Genomic DNA, 16,587 nt, shown 5'->3' on the forward strand with positions numbered 1-16,587 from the left:
GTGAGATATCAGTACACATCTCTCAGAATCGCTATTATCAAAAAGTCCACAAATAACAAGTGTTGGCAAGGATGTGCAAAAAAATGAACCCTCATGCACTGAACAGCCACTATGGAAAACAGTATGGAACTTTTCAAATAATTAAAAATAGAACTACCATATGATCCAGCAGTTCCACTTCTGGGTATTTATCTGAAGAAAACAAAAACACTAATTTGAAAAGGTATATGCACCCCTATATTCATTGCAGCATTATTTACAATAACTAAGATATGGAAGCAACCTAAGTGTACATCAGTAGATGAATGGATAAAGAAGATGTGCTATAAATATACAATGAAATATTATTTAGTCCTAAAAAATGAAATCTTGCCATCTGTGAAAACATCGGTGGACATAGAGGGTATTATGCTGAGTGAAATAAGTCAGACAGAGAAAGACAAATATTGCACTATATGATTTCACTTATGTGTGGAATCTAAAACAACAAATGAATAAACATAACAAAACAGACTTATCAGCACAGAGAACAAATGGGTAGTTGGTGGAGGGGAGGAAGGAAGGGGAATGAAAAGGAAGAAAGGGTAACCATGTGAGGCAATGAATGCTAATTAGCTTGATTTTGATGATCATTTCACAAAACATATTTATCTGAAAGCATCACATTTTACACCTTAAGTATATACAATTTTTGCCAGTTATACCTCAATAAAGCTGGAAAAACATTTGAAAAGGAGACATAACAACAAAATGTTAACTGTAAAACAATCCTGATTTGATTAATTATAAAAACAGTAATAATAATATGACTTTTTATCTCATTATGAAAAAATGAATGTGGAGTAGATGATAGGTGATACCAAGAGGCTGTTATTACTCTTGTGTGATACTGACATTGCGGTTATACATGAAAACTCTTATTTTCATCAGAGAAGCATTCTAGATAACATAGGTTTTATGACTTGACTCAAGCATGTTGGCACCAAAAGCAAAGGCTATAGAGAAATAAACAGAAGGAGGATAGAAATATTGTGATGCCTGTTGTATCTGGGTGATGACTATATAGGACACATTATATGATTTTCTCTTGTTTTGTGTGAGTTTGCAAATTTTTGTGATTAAAAACTGGTTTTTAAAAATGTAGATAAAAAGTTTGAAGACGCAGAGATGGAAATGAAATCCAATGTTGTGTGGTTGTACTAAGTCTGTGTCTGACCAAATGTCTCCATGAGAGCACGTTATCAAGCATCACTTAAATGTAAAAGGAATGCCCCATTCCTTTTTTTGTAAAATAGTTTTATTGAGATTTAACTTACCAACCATAAGCTTCACTCATTTTAAGTCTACAATTCGATGATTTTAGTAAATACATAGAGTTGTAATCTAATTTTAGAACATTATTTTCTACCCAAAAAGATCCCTGCTGCCCATTTGCAGTAAATTCCAATTCCAGCTCTGGGAAACTACTAATCTACTATCTGTCTCTACCGATTTTCATTTTCTGCATATTTCATTTAAGTCAAATCCTGCAGTATATGGCTTTGTATCTGCCTTCTTTCATTTAGCATAATCTTTCGAGGTTCTTTCATGTTGTAACATGTGTCAGTGTTTCACTCTTTTGTATTGCCGAATAGTATGTATGTATATTCACATTTTGTTTATCCATCCACTAAACAATGGTCCTTTGGATTACTTCAGCTTTTTGGCTCTTATGAATAATCCTGCTATGAACGTTTGTGAACAAGTCTTTGAGTGAACGTAGGTTTTCCTTTGTCTAGGGTAGATACCTGGGAGTGGAGCTTTTGGGGCCTTACAGTAAACTGAAGTTTTAACATTTTAAGTAGCTACCAAACTGTTTTCCAAAGTGGCTGCACCATTTTACGTTCCCACCAACAATATATGAAGGTTCCAGTTTCTTCTCCACATCCTCACAAGCCCTTGCTATTGCTTGTGTTTTTTATTATAGCCATCCTAGTGGGTATGAAGTAGTATCTCACTGTGGTTTTAATTTGTATTACCCTAGTGTCTAATGATACTGAGCATCTTTCCATGTGCTTATCAGTCATTTGTATATCTTCTTTAGGGATGTAACTGCTTCAACCTTTTGTAAATTTTGAGAAAAAGAAATTTATATGAATAGTGCTTTTTTCTGTTCACATATATATATAATCTTAAAGATCTGTATCAATAGTTGGAATGATATATAGAATATGAATTATACACAAGGCCCTATGATTCTGAATGACCACTTTAACTCATATCTAATAGGCTTTTCTTTTCTTCTGCAGACCCAGCGAACTCAGCCCCGTCCATACTGGATGGGTTTGATCATCGCAAAGCCATGGCAGGACAGCGTGTGGAGTTGCCTTGCAAAGCGCTCGGCCACCCTGAGCCAGATTACCGCTGGCTGAAGGACAACATGCCCCTGGAACTTTCTGGAAGGTTCCAGAAGACCGTGACTGGGCTGCTTATTGAGAATGCACGCCCCTCAGACTCAGGCAGCTATGTGTGTGAAGTGTCCAACAGATATGGAACTGCTAAGGTGATAGGCCGCCTGTACGTGAAACGTAAGTTGGATGGTAACTTTTAGCAGTGATGGTGGAGCTCTTGTTACAAGCCGACCTCCGGGCTTTCTCTGTAGCCCCCACGAATCCTCACAGCAACCCTGCTGAGACCCACAGTAGTCCCATTTTACAGACGAGGAAATTGAGGCTCCAAATTCTCAAGGTTACACAGCTGGAGAGTTGGGAGCCACAGGATATATTTCCAAGATAACATTACCTAGCTGTTGAATTCAGAATTGTCAGCCTGTCTGCAAGTCAGTGGAGGGAGAGGGGCAGGGTGGTGCTGTCAGCCAAGGCAGTGGTGATCAGATCAAAGCAGTTGTCCTTGGCCTGTTTCCAGATGCTGCTTTAAATTTCTAAATGGGGCTGTTATCAGCTCTATAGAGGGCTGTATATAAGGTTGTTATTATCCAAATATTGGACTTGGACTCAATATTATAGATAATTTAGGCCAAGTATGGTAGATCTATCTCATCTCTAATTGATTTGTAGTGACTGATGTGAGGAAGATGTTGAGAAGGACGCCAAAGGTAGACTCGGAAGAAGGAGGGGTGTGATTGCAGGGGGAAGTGCTCTAACCTAGTTGAAAAGCCTTAATTTTGCTCATGCAGAAACCAAATCAAAGTGGGTTACTCAAGATCACATGGCCAGAAATGAGTGTCAGAACTCTGGTCAAAATATATGGCTCTCAGTTGCCAGTATGCTATCATACATACCCGTATACATAAAAATTTGATGAACTGAACTGAGCAAACTGAATACGAGTCTGACATTGAAAAGGGAGGCATTTTCTTACCCTGGCTTTTTTCCAGCCTTATGCCTGTTTATGGAACTGCCTCTTCAGTGTCACCCTGGGTGTAGACAGCTTTAGCACAATACCAGCCCAAGTGAGTACATTTGAAATAAATATCCCAATGACTGCCTGGAATCGGCTGTCCAGACTGAGTCCTGCAAATGTCATTCGAACGTACGTAGGCTGAGATTAGAAAGAAAAGGAGGATAATGTCTGCACAGTTATATTTCGATGGCTGAAGAGCCTTGTAGATGAAACAATGCAGCACTGGACAGCCAATGAGAATCACTCCAGTATGCAGGCTCAACACCACCTTTCGTGGCTCCCCAGTTTCTGTTGAATAAAGTTTGTATCTTAGGATAGTATGGAAAGCATCTCAAGTAAAGCTGTACGGTCATACTTCTCATAGTTTTTCTTCAAAAAACCCTACTCCTGTGAGATCCAACTTCTTCCTATTCTCGTGCAAACCTGTTCCTTCCCTAATTGCAAGTCATGCTGTTCCCTCCTCATGTAATGTAAGACGGTCTTCAAGTACCTGAATGTCTAAAACTTCCCATCTTTCTAAGTCTAATGCAGTGCCTCATTCTCAAAACACCCCCCCGTTTCCCTCCTATTTTCTGCTCAAGGCTCAGAGTATTTTATTGCTTCCTCTGTAAAGGCATTTACCACTGTCTACATTTTAAAAGTTATTTGTGGAAAAGTCTTAATTCTGACTGTGCTTGTTTTCATCTTTGTACTCTGCCACGTCTGGAAAAGTTCCAGATATGCCTCTATTGCTCCCATCCTCCCTTCTGACTGTTTGGTCTCTCTTCTCCAGGCAGAAAGGATGCTCCTGGGTTCCAAATTCTGAAACTTCTTCTATTCTATCTTGTCTCTTTTCTTTTGGTGCCCTCTTTTACTTTACGGCTTCAAGATCCCCCCCTCTGAAAACAGCGGTGAATTTGCATGCTCAGCTTCAGCCTCCTTGTTGAGTGTCAGGTGAGCAGCGTGTCTCCCAGTTTTATATCAGGTGCTTAGCTGGCACTTCCAAAGAACAGTATCCCAAAGTTCTCTCCACCATCTCTCTACCATTTACCAGCCTCTTGTTATCCTAGACATCTTTCAGCCTCGAACCCTCCAAATGCAAACTTTAAGTCCTGGATCCTCTTTAAGACTTTTCTTTCATGTCCAAGTCCTGCCAAGTCCTAGAGATCGTATCTCACCGTGTTTCTCAGCTGTGCTCTCCACCTCCACCCAGTTCTAGATCGAGTTGTTTTGTTTTTTAAATTAATTTTTATTGGAGTAGAGCTGCTTTACAATGCTGTGTTAGTTTCTGCTGTACAGCAAAGTGAATCAGCTATACGTAAACATATATCCCCTCATTTTTGGACTTCCTTCCCATTTAGGTCACCACAGAGCATTGAATAGAGTTCCCTGTGCTCTACAGTAGGTTCTCATTACTAGATCGAGTTTTAATTGCACCTCAACGAGACATCTGCAATGCCCCTTTGCTGACAAATTTCCCCACTGTCATCTGTCCAACACAATATGATCGATGTATTCTCCGAAAAATGTGTTTGTCTATAGCACTTACTTGCTAAAAATTCTAGAAAGCTCTCTTTAGCTCCCTCTGATTTGATTCCAAAATCTGGAGGTCTTTTGTGGTCTTGTCCCAGACTGCCTGTGTAATTTTTCTCCCACTGTTCTCCTTCAGAGACCTTGTGTTGCATCCAAACTGATCCAAAACTCTTCCTGAGACCTGGCAGTGCCTCATGCTCTAATTCCTGCAGTTCCCACTCTTTACGAGGCCCTCTCTTCATCCCAGCTGGCCTCAGTCCTATCCATCCTTGATGTCTGAGGACATTCTATCAATCCTCTTCCACACAGTGTATGTCTCTAATGGACGCTTTGTGTTACCGTCTTCCTTCTTGTACTTGTCTTATCCATCTGGAAGACTGAATTTCTTAAAGACTTCACAATGTGGTGACACAAGAAGTCAGTAATAACTGGGGTAAACAACTGGTTTTTGCCATTTACCTGTTGAATGGATTTGGTTAAATTAATTGATCTCTCGGAATAATCGTTTCTTCTGTAAAATGGAGATGATAACACAAAACTTGCAGGACTGTGGGAAGACTGACTTAACTAATGTTCAAAAGATATTTGGTAGCTTTATGGCACATGCTAGTGGCACCACAAATGTTATTCATGTTTGTCTCACCTGTGAGTTTAACCCCATCCTTGGCATATAGTAGATGTTCAATAAATGCTTACAGCATTCAATTGGGTTTGCTGAATGAAAACATAGGAAGTCAAAGATGAGAGTTACCACCTATCCAAAGAAGTTAGCCTCATTTTAAAGAACAAAACCCTGTTTCATGGTCACAAATCCTAATATCTACCTGCTTTCTTACAGCTGTGTGTTACTGGCCCTGGTTAAGCCACATAGGGGAGGGGAGTGAGTATGTGTGTGTGAGAATGGCCCAGAGCAAACCCATCTGTGCCATGCTGGGAGGCGGCAAATAGGATTTAAATATTCAAATATTTCTGTCCTTGCTGGCAACCAGCGCATTGCATTTCTTACTGCCAGTGTGTTAACACTCACATTTACTCAGTGAGAAAGCAATATGACCCATGTCAGTCTATTTGCTATACAGTGAAAGAAGCCCAGAAAAAAAAAAAAAACCGAATAGTGATGAGGGTGTTCCCAAACAAAATGGTGCACCATGAAATAATACTGAAATAAGAATATATGGAGTGTGTTCTTTTTTGAGGTTCTTTTCTTTTTCTTTTTGCAATGTCATCCCCTACAAAAGCAATAGAAAGATAACAGTCTTAACAAGAAATTTACTTCAACAGAAAATCTGTACACATTATCACTTACAGCAATTGTACATGGTAAATTAACTGTAAAAAAAAATGTTCTTTCTAAATCCCTCTGCTGCCTTAACTCTTGGAGTATTATAGGTAGAAGGCCTACCTAGTGCTATTTACAAGTCCCAAATTAAGACTGTATAACTTACATAAAACCTATTAACTTGTCAGCTCAGTTTAATATCTTTGAGTACTCAGTGCCCTGTATGAGGAAAAAACCCACCTTGGCATATTGACAAATGGGCAGACAGTGCTTGCAAAGATGCCTTTGCCTGTCGAAAGTCCAGCATGTTGTTGAAATGATCTCTACATGTGTACCGTTTTTACCTTCTTTTTTTCTCTTCCCCAAAACTCCAGAGCCACTGAAAGCTGCCATCAGCCCCAGGAAAGTTAAAAGCAGCGTGGGCAGCCAGGTGTCCTTGTCCTGCAGCGTGACAGGAAGTGAGGGCCAGGAACTCTCCTGGTACCGAAACGGCGAAGTCGTCAACCCTGGAAAAAATGTCAGGATAACAGGCATCAACCACGAGAACCTTATAATGGATCACATGGTCCGAAGTGACGGGGGCGCGTATCAGTGCTTTGTGCGCAAGGACAAGCTGTCTGCTCAAGACTATGTGCAGGTGGTCCTTGAAGGTCAGTGGGCCCCATTACAGGGTTCGGCGAAAAAAGAGCCCAAATCCAGAGCCCAAACTCAGGAGCAAGAGTAAAGGGTGAAACACTGCTCTTAACTCACAGTGTTAAGATTTCTGTCTATCTGACCAGCTGATAATTCTACCCTAGTTTTTCAAGCTCAACTGGGCAAATAAAAGAATAAGTTCTGGTGAAATGAACATTGTCTATGGCAGAAGCAAGATAAGTAACGTGATTTAACTTAAAGTTAATTAACATAAACGTTGCCCACTCACGTGTTTAAAGTTACTTGTAAAGTTACTTGATAGACCTTAGGGCTTCCCTGGTGGCGCAGTGGTTGAGAGTCCGCCTGCCGATGCAGGGGACGCGGGTTCGTGCCCCGGTCCGGGAAGATCCCACGTGCTGCGGAGCGGCTGGGCCCGTGAGCCATGGCTGCTGAGCCTGCGCGTCCGGAGCCTGTGCTCCGCAACGGGAGAGGCCACAAGAGTGAGAGGCCCGCGTACCGCAAAAAAAAAAAAAAAAAAAAAAAAAAGATATAGACCTTAGAAACTTGAGATTTATGGTCTGTTTGACAATTCATTGTCCTCTAGACCAGGGTTTCTCAGGAGCGCTTGCTTTGGAAGGCTGCTTTATGCACTGGAGGATGTTGCGCGGCCTCCCCTCGCTAGATGCTAACAGCGCCTTCCTCCAGTGTGACAAACAAAAATGTCTCTAGACATTGCCAGGTGTCCCCTGGAGGGGAAAATAGCTCCCCCAAAATTGGTAAGCACAACTTTGGAGGCAACATTTAGAGCAACATTTCAATGTAGTGCTTGGTGGAGTGAAAAAATGGCTTCTGGTTTGTGGGGTTGTCTATTTGGGTCCATAGAGTCACAGATTTAGGTGAATGGAATTTTTGAAGAATTACCTTGTGTTATCATAATAGGTTTTAGGTATGTTATGTTGTTTTCTTTTCTTAACCACCTGCTGCCTACTTACATCTTCAAGCTTATCAATCATCCGGGGGAAGAAGCTATTAAGGTAACAGTCAAGCGAGAGACATATGTTTATCACCAGATAATTGAACTAGCTTTTATCTGTGTATTTGTATGTCTTGTTGGAAATTGTGCCTTCTTATATAATTTAAAATTCATCTGTTATCAACTGATTAAAATAACTACATGAGTTTCATATAGCCTAAAGGAGGAAAAAAGAAAATCCATTTATATATGAGAATAAGTTTAAATATCTCTTGATGCTAAGAGTATATGAAACAGGCTTAGAATGACATTCTTATTTTGATTCGAGCATTTCCTTGAAGACAGTGAACATTTTAAAGCAGAGGCGAAATTAGCTGAAGGCATGGTACTCATATTAAAAGCCTGACACTGTGTTCCACATAATAATTAAGTGCAGACAGTAATCAATTTGCACAGAGCCAGTTTGCTAATGATGATGCCCTGTAGTCCTCACATAGTCACTATTTTTAGATTCTTTGTAGAAAAGGGAGAGATTACCTGCCTAGGGCTGGTTACCTTGGCAACCATCTCCTGTGACCAAAGAAAACCTAAAGAGCATATTGATAATCCATAATGATGTCGAAAGAGGTGAGGTTATCAGAGAGTGACAGCAAGAAAGATTTCAAAGACACTCAGGTCTTACTGGGAAAATAATGTCTGCTTTCATCTCCAAAAAAACCTGTTGCTTGAATAAAAAGAGGGGGCAGAGAAGCACACTGAGCCTACTTACGGATTTATTTGCTGCATGTCAGGTACCATTTAGGACAAGAAGCTTCATCTTATTTTTTCTCGTCTGAAAGATGATAATGCTAATGTCGCCAAAGAGAGCAGAAATGGAATTACAAATACATTATCTAGTAACTGCCTTAAAATGGTGTCTAACTAGTATCCTTGTTACGACGTAACCTCCTGTAACAGCTATGGATTAACATGGATTATAAAAACTCACTATACTGTGAACTTAGAATGGCCATTGACATAATGTAGAATCTTGGGATATTTCCTATGAGGACAAAGAAACTGGAATGGGAGTTTAAAGAAACTGGAATCTAATAATTATAGGTTCAAGATCAGACCAGAACACCTGGAAAATGGAATCATAAAGAAGAATAAGAACAAGTCCTATTTCTGGGAATGATGGAGTAGCAGGTATCAGACTAACCTGCAAGAAGGTGAAAATTTTGAACTTTGGGAAAAGCAAAACTGTTTGCAGACACTGGGAAACACCCAGAAGCAGGCAGAAAGAATTTCATCCTTGAAAGAAGGGGAAAATATTAGGTGATTTCTACACTAATACCACATTTCCCCTGAGGATATTTTCCAGTGCTGGTGGGATGGGAAGGTGGGGAAACTAGAACACAAAAAGAAATGCAAAAACTAGTCTTAATGAGATTGAAATGAATTTTTTGACTTATTCTTTTCAACATTTAAAAAAACTATCAATATACATGTCTATATACATCAAAAATAGACTTTAAAAGTTAAGGCAAAATAAAGATATTTTCAATAAACAAAAGCTTGAAGAATGTTATGCCAGAAGACCTACCTGCACACCAAGAAATGGTAAATGAAGTCATTCAGGGTGAAGAAAATAACCTAAAATGGAAACTCAGATCTATAGCATGAGAGTATGAGAAATGACAAATATGTTAGTAAACATTTAGCAAAATTGTTTTCTCTCTTTTAATTTCTTTAAACAGCAGTTGACAAATTAAACAACTACGCAATTACAGTATTGTGTTATAGAGTTTTTAACATAAATAGATAGAATAACACAGTGGACAGAATATAAATTAAATTCTTTGAAATCATTTGTTGCAAAGTTCCTCCATTTCACATGAAGAATGATAATTTTAACTTTTAGTAGATGTGATTAAAATTATATGTACCTATACATATGTATAAATTTGCATATACACATTAATGTTAATATATGTATAAATATATATGAAAATGGAAAGGCAAATATGGAATGAGAGAAAATATTTAACACAGACATTTATATATAATGTATAATATATATATACATATGTCTGACAAACATATGTAATTTTATGAGATATCTGACATATACACATGTAAAAGTGAACTTGTACTGACTTGTATATGTGTATGTATATACCTTGTATCCAGTATATATGTATATATTATATATATACTTGTATTCAGTAGACATAAAGAACTCCTGCAAATCAATAACAAAGGCAAATAGTCTAACACAAAAATGGAAAAAGATTTGAGCAGACATTTTAAGAAAGGAAATACACAAATGGCCAATAAGGACAGGAAAACATCACTTCCATGGTATTTGTCAAAAATGCAAAACTTGTATCTAATCACCAGGAAATATCAAACTGAATTTGAGCAACTGGCTACAAAGTAACTTGAAACATGTCAAAGTCAAGAAACGCAACAGACTGAGGAATGTTGCATATTAAAAGCGACTAAAGACAGATTCTAGGTCCATCCACCTCACTACAAATAACTCAATTTCGTTTCTTTTTATGGCTGAGTAATATTCCATTGTATATATGTGCCACATCTTCTTTATCCATTCATCTGTCGATGGGCATTCAGGTTGCTTCCATGTCCTGGCTATTGTAAATAGTGCTGCAATGAACATTATGGTACATGTCTTTTTGAATTATGGCTTTTCTCAGGGTAAGGGCAGGAATAAAGGCATAGACATAGAGAATGGACTTGAGGACATGGTGGGGAGGGGGAAGCTGGGGTGAAGTGAGAGTAGCATCAACATATACACACTACCAAATGTAAAATAGTTAGCTAATGGTAAGCAGCAGCATAGCACAGGGAGATCAACTCAGTGCTTTGTGAACACCTAGAGGGGTGGGGTAGGGAGGGCAGGAGGGAGACGCAAGAGGGAGGGGATATGATCATATATGTATGCATATGGCTGATTCACTTTGTTGTACAACAGAAACTAACACAGTGTTGTGAAGCAATTATACTCCAATAAAGATCTATTAAAAAAAAAGAGAGAGAGAGAGACTAAGGAGCCACCACAAATAAATGTAAGGTGTGAAACTGATAGAACTTGGGAAAATAGCTGTAAGGGACGTTATTGGTCAATCGGCAGACTTTGCATTAGATAACAGTACCCTTCCAAAGTTACATTTCCTAATTTTGCTGACTGTCCTGCGATTATGATAGGTTCCATGAGTGTGTAAAGAGGGCACACTCAAACATGGGTTTGAAGCCAAGAACAGGCAAAAGTAATGCATGGTGATAGAAATCAGAATGTGATCAGCTGTGGTGGGTGAAGAATGATTGAAAGAACCCCTAGAAACTTTGTGGGGTGATGGAAATGGTTTTTATCTTGATCGTTTTGTGGTTACGCAGGTATATATATTTAACAAAATTCATTCTGTTTGTAAGCTTAAGATCTATACATTTAACTGTAAGTAAATTTTATCTAAAAAATAAAAGTGTAACTGAAGAAAACTTTCCTAAATAGATTAAAAAAAAAAAGGCTTGAGATTTCAGTGCTTAGTGTAAAAATCAGTGAAAAAATAATTCACAGCTAAACACATCCTGACAAATACGTTGAATTGTAAGGTCAAATAAAATAACCTGAACATTCCCAAGCACCAGCAACTGGTTATGTACAAAGAGTAATGGTCAGCATCACATGTAACTTCTCTGTAAATTAAATGTAGAGCATGTTGAAGTCATGTCTGCAGTGTTCTACGGGCAAAAGCTCAGGTTCTTTATTTTAATATTATGAAGTTACTTTTGTCATCTTTGATAGTAAAAGAAAGATGTTTGCAATCCAAGGACCTTGAAATATACTACTTATGAATGCATCTGGGGAAAAAAAAAAATACTTGAAGGCCTTCTCAAACCTCAAAACATTGAGTTGGAATGAAGAAGTTAAGATTCAGGAATTTGCAAATGAAAAGATGGTAGAAGGCTCTAGGTCTTCAGAAATAGGCTTCAGGGTTTTCTGGTGATGAATAACTCTTTTTTCAGGGATATTTGAAAATGTTAACAATTACCCTTCTGTGATGGAATTGCAAGATAACTTCAGTTTTATTTCCAGTTTTTCTTTGGTTTATATATACGTTCAAATTTTTCAACAATGAATACATATAATTATTATAATTAAAATTAAAAACTAAAAAAATCTGTTAATTATTATCTTTCACTATGGTTAAACCCTTGAAATTAGCACCCCAAAAAATTTTTTTTAATATCTCCTCCAGCAAGGTTTATTACCAGACTCAGAAATCCTGTTGCAAGTGATCACAATCATGTCAAAATGACCTATCTACGCCTAGAAAAAAAAAGTGTCACTATGTTGATTTATAGTGCCTGCGGCTGGTAGACCCACTGGTAACTTTTCCTTATTTTGACTTTCATACATTTTTCTCTCTTTCTTTTCTTTAAAGGAAGCGCATATATATATATACGTATACATATAAAGAAACATGTATTTGTGATTACTACCATATAACATGAGGCAGATAATCAATATATGTAATAGAAAAATAATGGAATATGAAAATTTGATCTTTGTCAAAAATAATGGAAATTGCTATGGAAACTTTCCTTAAGATTAAGCTCCTTGTTTGCCTGGGACAGTCTTTTTTTTTTTTGCGGTACGCGGGCCTCTCACTGTTGTGGCTTCTCCCGTTGCGGAGCACAGGCTCCGGACGCGCAGGCTCAGCGGCCATGGCTCACGGGCCCAGCCACTCCACGGCATGTGGGATCCTCCCAGACGGGGGCATGAACCTGCGTCCCCTGCCTCGGCAGGCGGGCTCTCAACCACTGCACCACCAGGGAAGCCCTCCTGGTATCTGTTTTATTCCCAAAAGTATTCCAGGTTAGATGATAAATTAATGGCCACCCTACTTAAGATACTTATGGAATCTAAAATATGACATAAATGAACTTATCTGTGAAACAGAAACAGACTCACAGACTTAGAGAACAGACTTGTGGTTACCAAGGGGGAGGGGGGGGGGGGAGGATGTATTGGGAGTTTGGGGTTAGCAGATGCCCACTATTATATAGAGAATGGATAAACAGTACGGTCCTACTATAGAGCACAGGGAACTATATTCAGTATCTTGTGATAAACCATAAAATAATATGAAAATGAACCTATATATGTGTATAACTGAATAACTTTGCCTACAGCAGAAATTAACACATTTTAACTCAACTATACTTCAATGAAATAAATTTTAAAAAAAAGAAAGAAAGAAAAGATGCTTATGGAGATATTTAATAATACTGAAAGGGTCAAATTTGTTTAGCTTCTACCATTATCAAGGCCTTCATGAAAATTCACATGCAGTTATATGTCATTCAAACTATAAAACATGATTTCTTAGGAGAAAATTATAAAGATGAGATAATCAATCTCTTAGTTCCTTTTTCCTCTAAACAATTTCCCAGTTGAGAGACTTCCCTGGTGGTCCAGTGGTAAAGAATCCGCCTTCCAATGCAGCGGGACGTGGGTTCGATCCCTGGTCGGGGAACTAAGATCCCACATGCCGCGGGGCAACTAAGCCCGTGTGCCACAACTACTGAGCCTGCGCGCCACAACTAGAGAGAAGCCCGCACACCACAGTGAAAGATCCTGCGTGCTGCAACTAAGACCCGAAGCAGCCAAAACATAAATAAATTTCAAAAAAAAAATAAAAAACGATTCCTCACTTGAGCAATCCCTAATTAACTTGGGGGAAGTAGAAAGCTAAAGCGACCATTGGAAGTGTGTGGGTTTCCTCTATGTTTATAACTTTGGGTGGGGATATACCAGTTTTGAATTATAAACTTCTTGGGAGATGACATTTTTTACCATGAACATCTGAGTTGCATTATCATTCTTGTTATGACTTCATCAAGAAATATATAAGAAAATTATTAAAGCTTGCTAATGCTGTGTTTACTTATTTGGAAAATGAAATTTTGTCCTGATTGGAACTTAGCTTTATCAGTAAAACCAGACTTTTGTGTCATGTCTGAGAAGCAGTAGGTGCACATCCTAATCATTAAATAGAATTACTCAGAAGTTGTTTAATTATTTGTATGTGCCACTTCCTTCCGTGATTTGTCTTCCTGCAGATGGAACTCCCAAAATTATTTCTGCCTTTAGTGAAAAAGTGGTGAGTCCAGCAGAGCCTGTCTCCCTCATGTGCAACGTGAAGGGAACACCGTTGCCCACGATCACGTGGACCCTGGACGATGACCCCATCCTCAAAGGCGGCAGTCACCGCATCAGCCAGATGATCACCTCCGAGGGCAACGTGGTCAGCTACCTGAACATCTCCAGCTCTCAGGTCCGGGACGGGGGAGTCTACCGCTGCACTGCCAACAACTCGGCAGGAGTCGTCCTGTACCAGGCTCGAATAAACGTAAGAGGTGCTTGTCAAATCAGCTCCTCAAAAAACACACATAACTCATTGTAGTGGAGAAGAAGGTTTCTGCATGCACCGAGCTGAGTCTTGGAATGCCAAAAACGGATTAACTGTCGCTTCCCATTTCCTACCCTCTGCTTCCTACTCAGGAATGGCAGTGATTGGGTTACTGTTGGAGATGGCATTTTGGTTTCTTTAGTCAGCGTGTTCTCTTGTTTTATTCTTAGACTTGTCCACTGGAGCTTTCCTTTCCTGGTTTATGCTGTGCTTGCATGCTCTTTCCTTCCTCCTCTTCCATTCTGCTATGTCCATGGTAACCCTTCACGTACCTGGTATTTAACTGACATTCACAGTGCAACATGGCATAACCTCCATCTTCATAACCGAGTGTACAGAGAGAGTTAAACAACTGAATGGCTACCAGAGTTTTCACCAAAAGAGCATGACTGTTCAGTGCAGCTAGTTACCTTTTATTGATTAAATTGCCTTTTGTCCTATAATTCAAAACGTCTTAACAGAAGTAGTTGATAATTAAAGTATTTAACACTCACTCAATTCATTTGAAAGTAACAAAATTAAAAGGAAAAAAGATAAACCTTCTTGGTAGAAAATGCCAAATGCAGAAAAAAATGTGCTTAACTGAAACAGATGTCCTTACATGAAATTAATCTACATTTTTAACTCAAGGAAAAGTGTACCCATTTCCACACATAAGAGGTACCCTTAAATTATTTTCAAGAGTTTCTCTGTGTCTCTCCAGGGCCTGCAAGCATTCGACCGATGAAAAATATCACAGCAATAGCAGGACGGGACACATATATTCACTGTCGTGTGATTGGCTATCCGTATTACTCCATCAAATGGTACAAAAACTCCGATCTGCTTCCTTTTAACCACCGCCAAGTGGCATTTGAGAACAATGGCACGCTGAAGCTCTCAGATGTGCAAAAGGAAGTTGACGAGGGGGAGTACACCTGCAACGTGCTGGTTCAACCCCAGCTCTCCACCAGCCAGAGCGTCCACGTGACGGTCAAAGGTAAGGCTGTCCCTCGGTCCCCACACAGCTCACCATGACTAAGCTCAACTGTTTCACCAGACCAACCGTTAGGAGTGGGGTAATCTCAAAATCTGCATATTCAGAATAGGACAGTTGCAAAGACTGAAGGATAGTAAGGTCCATTGGATGTTCTAATCTCTTTACCACTACATCTTCACCAGAGTGATGGTTGATGTAGTCTTCTTTTCACATGAACTTTTGGCTTGGTTTTCCAGGGGATTTGTGTTTTTATAAAATCATAGAAAAAAGAAACATATCATTGACTTGGTTATCTAGTTGTCTGACAGATTGTTTTAAAACACATAGCTGTGTTTTCCTAAAACCTCCTAAAAGTGAGTTCTTTTAGAAGCCAACTAGAAGAGATTTTCTATAATGGATGAGGACTTCAAACAAAATAGATGAGCAGGTCAAAGCAACAACATAGGAATGCTATGTTTAAAGGACTCCACAGAAAATTTTCCTGCCTTTTAAATTATTCTTGACACATGACACCATGACGTGGACTGTCATGGACTCTAACTGTCAAGATGAGTTTTGTAGATCATGCAGCTCAACCCCAATCTCCTTGTCAGTAAAGACCTGTAAGTGACAAGGCTCCCCCAGGGACATACAGCTTTGTAGTGTGGCAGACCCTTAGGGGAACCCATTTCTTCCATTTCCCAATCCAGTTTCCTCAAGTGAACATGAAATGAAAATTTTCAGTTATGTAAATAATTGCAGGAAACAGGTCATGGAAATAGCTCTAATGCACTAAGTAATACCAAAAATATGTGGAAACGGCCTCCTGCCCTGCTAAGCTGCCTGCCTGAGCTACACGGTTATCTCCCTAGGTACCAGTAATTGTCTTTTAATGTCCTGGTTACAAAGCTGCATAGGTTTTCCGTGGTCTTCCTCAACCATCTTTTCTCACAAATCCTGTTAGTTTACCTGTTTAGGGACACCTATAAATACACACACACACGCACACGCACACGCACACACGCACGCACACACAATGTATTGTATTATGTAGCATATGTTAGGTAACATGTATTATGTATTACATATTACATACACCTGCATATAACTTTGAATTTTTTTAATAACCACATATCTTAAGAATTTTCTCAAATCATTAGAAATTCTTAGTAAGCCAGATTGGTCATAGCTGCATAAAACTTCATTTTGTGATTGTATTTATTTCTTTAACTATGATGGATGGAATATCTACGCTATGCCTGGTAGGTCAATACCTCAGAAAATAAGTTCTACTTGATGACAAAGAATTTTCCCTAAAAGAAACCAACCCCAGGGATAAAAAGAAGCCAAG

At 39.0% G+C, this 16,587-nt stretch overlaps 1 protein-coding gene across 1 annotated transcript in view; it reads left to right on the plus strand.

The window, feature by feature from the left end:
- Window positions 1-16,587, plus strand: part of DSCAM (DS cell adhesion molecule) — a 744,700-nt gene that overhangs the window by 425,751 nt on the left and 302,362 nt on the right. Inside the window, exons 7-10 of the mRNA XM_029214644.1 lie at window positions 2,289-2,567; window positions 6,568-6,843; window positions 13,929-14,225; window positions 14,982-15,257. Coding sequence (XP_029070477.1) covers window positions 2,289-2,567; window positions 6,568-6,843; window positions 13,929-14,225; window positions 14,982-15,257 — 1,128 coding nt within the window. The remainder of the gene's footprint in view (window positions 1-2,288; window positions 2,568-6,567; window positions 6,844-13,928; window positions 14,226-14,981; window positions 15,258-16,587) is intronic.

Source organism: Monodon monoceros, unplaced genomic scaffold (genome assembly GCF_005190385.1).
Source record: "Monodon monoceros isolate NGI ecotype Baffin Bay Population unplaced genomic scaffold, NGI_Narwhal_1 Super_Scaffold_11, whole genome shotgun sequence".
Classification (NCBI taxonomy): Eukaryota; Metazoa; Chordata; class Mammalia; order Artiodactyla; family Monodontidae; genus Monodon; species Monodon monoceros.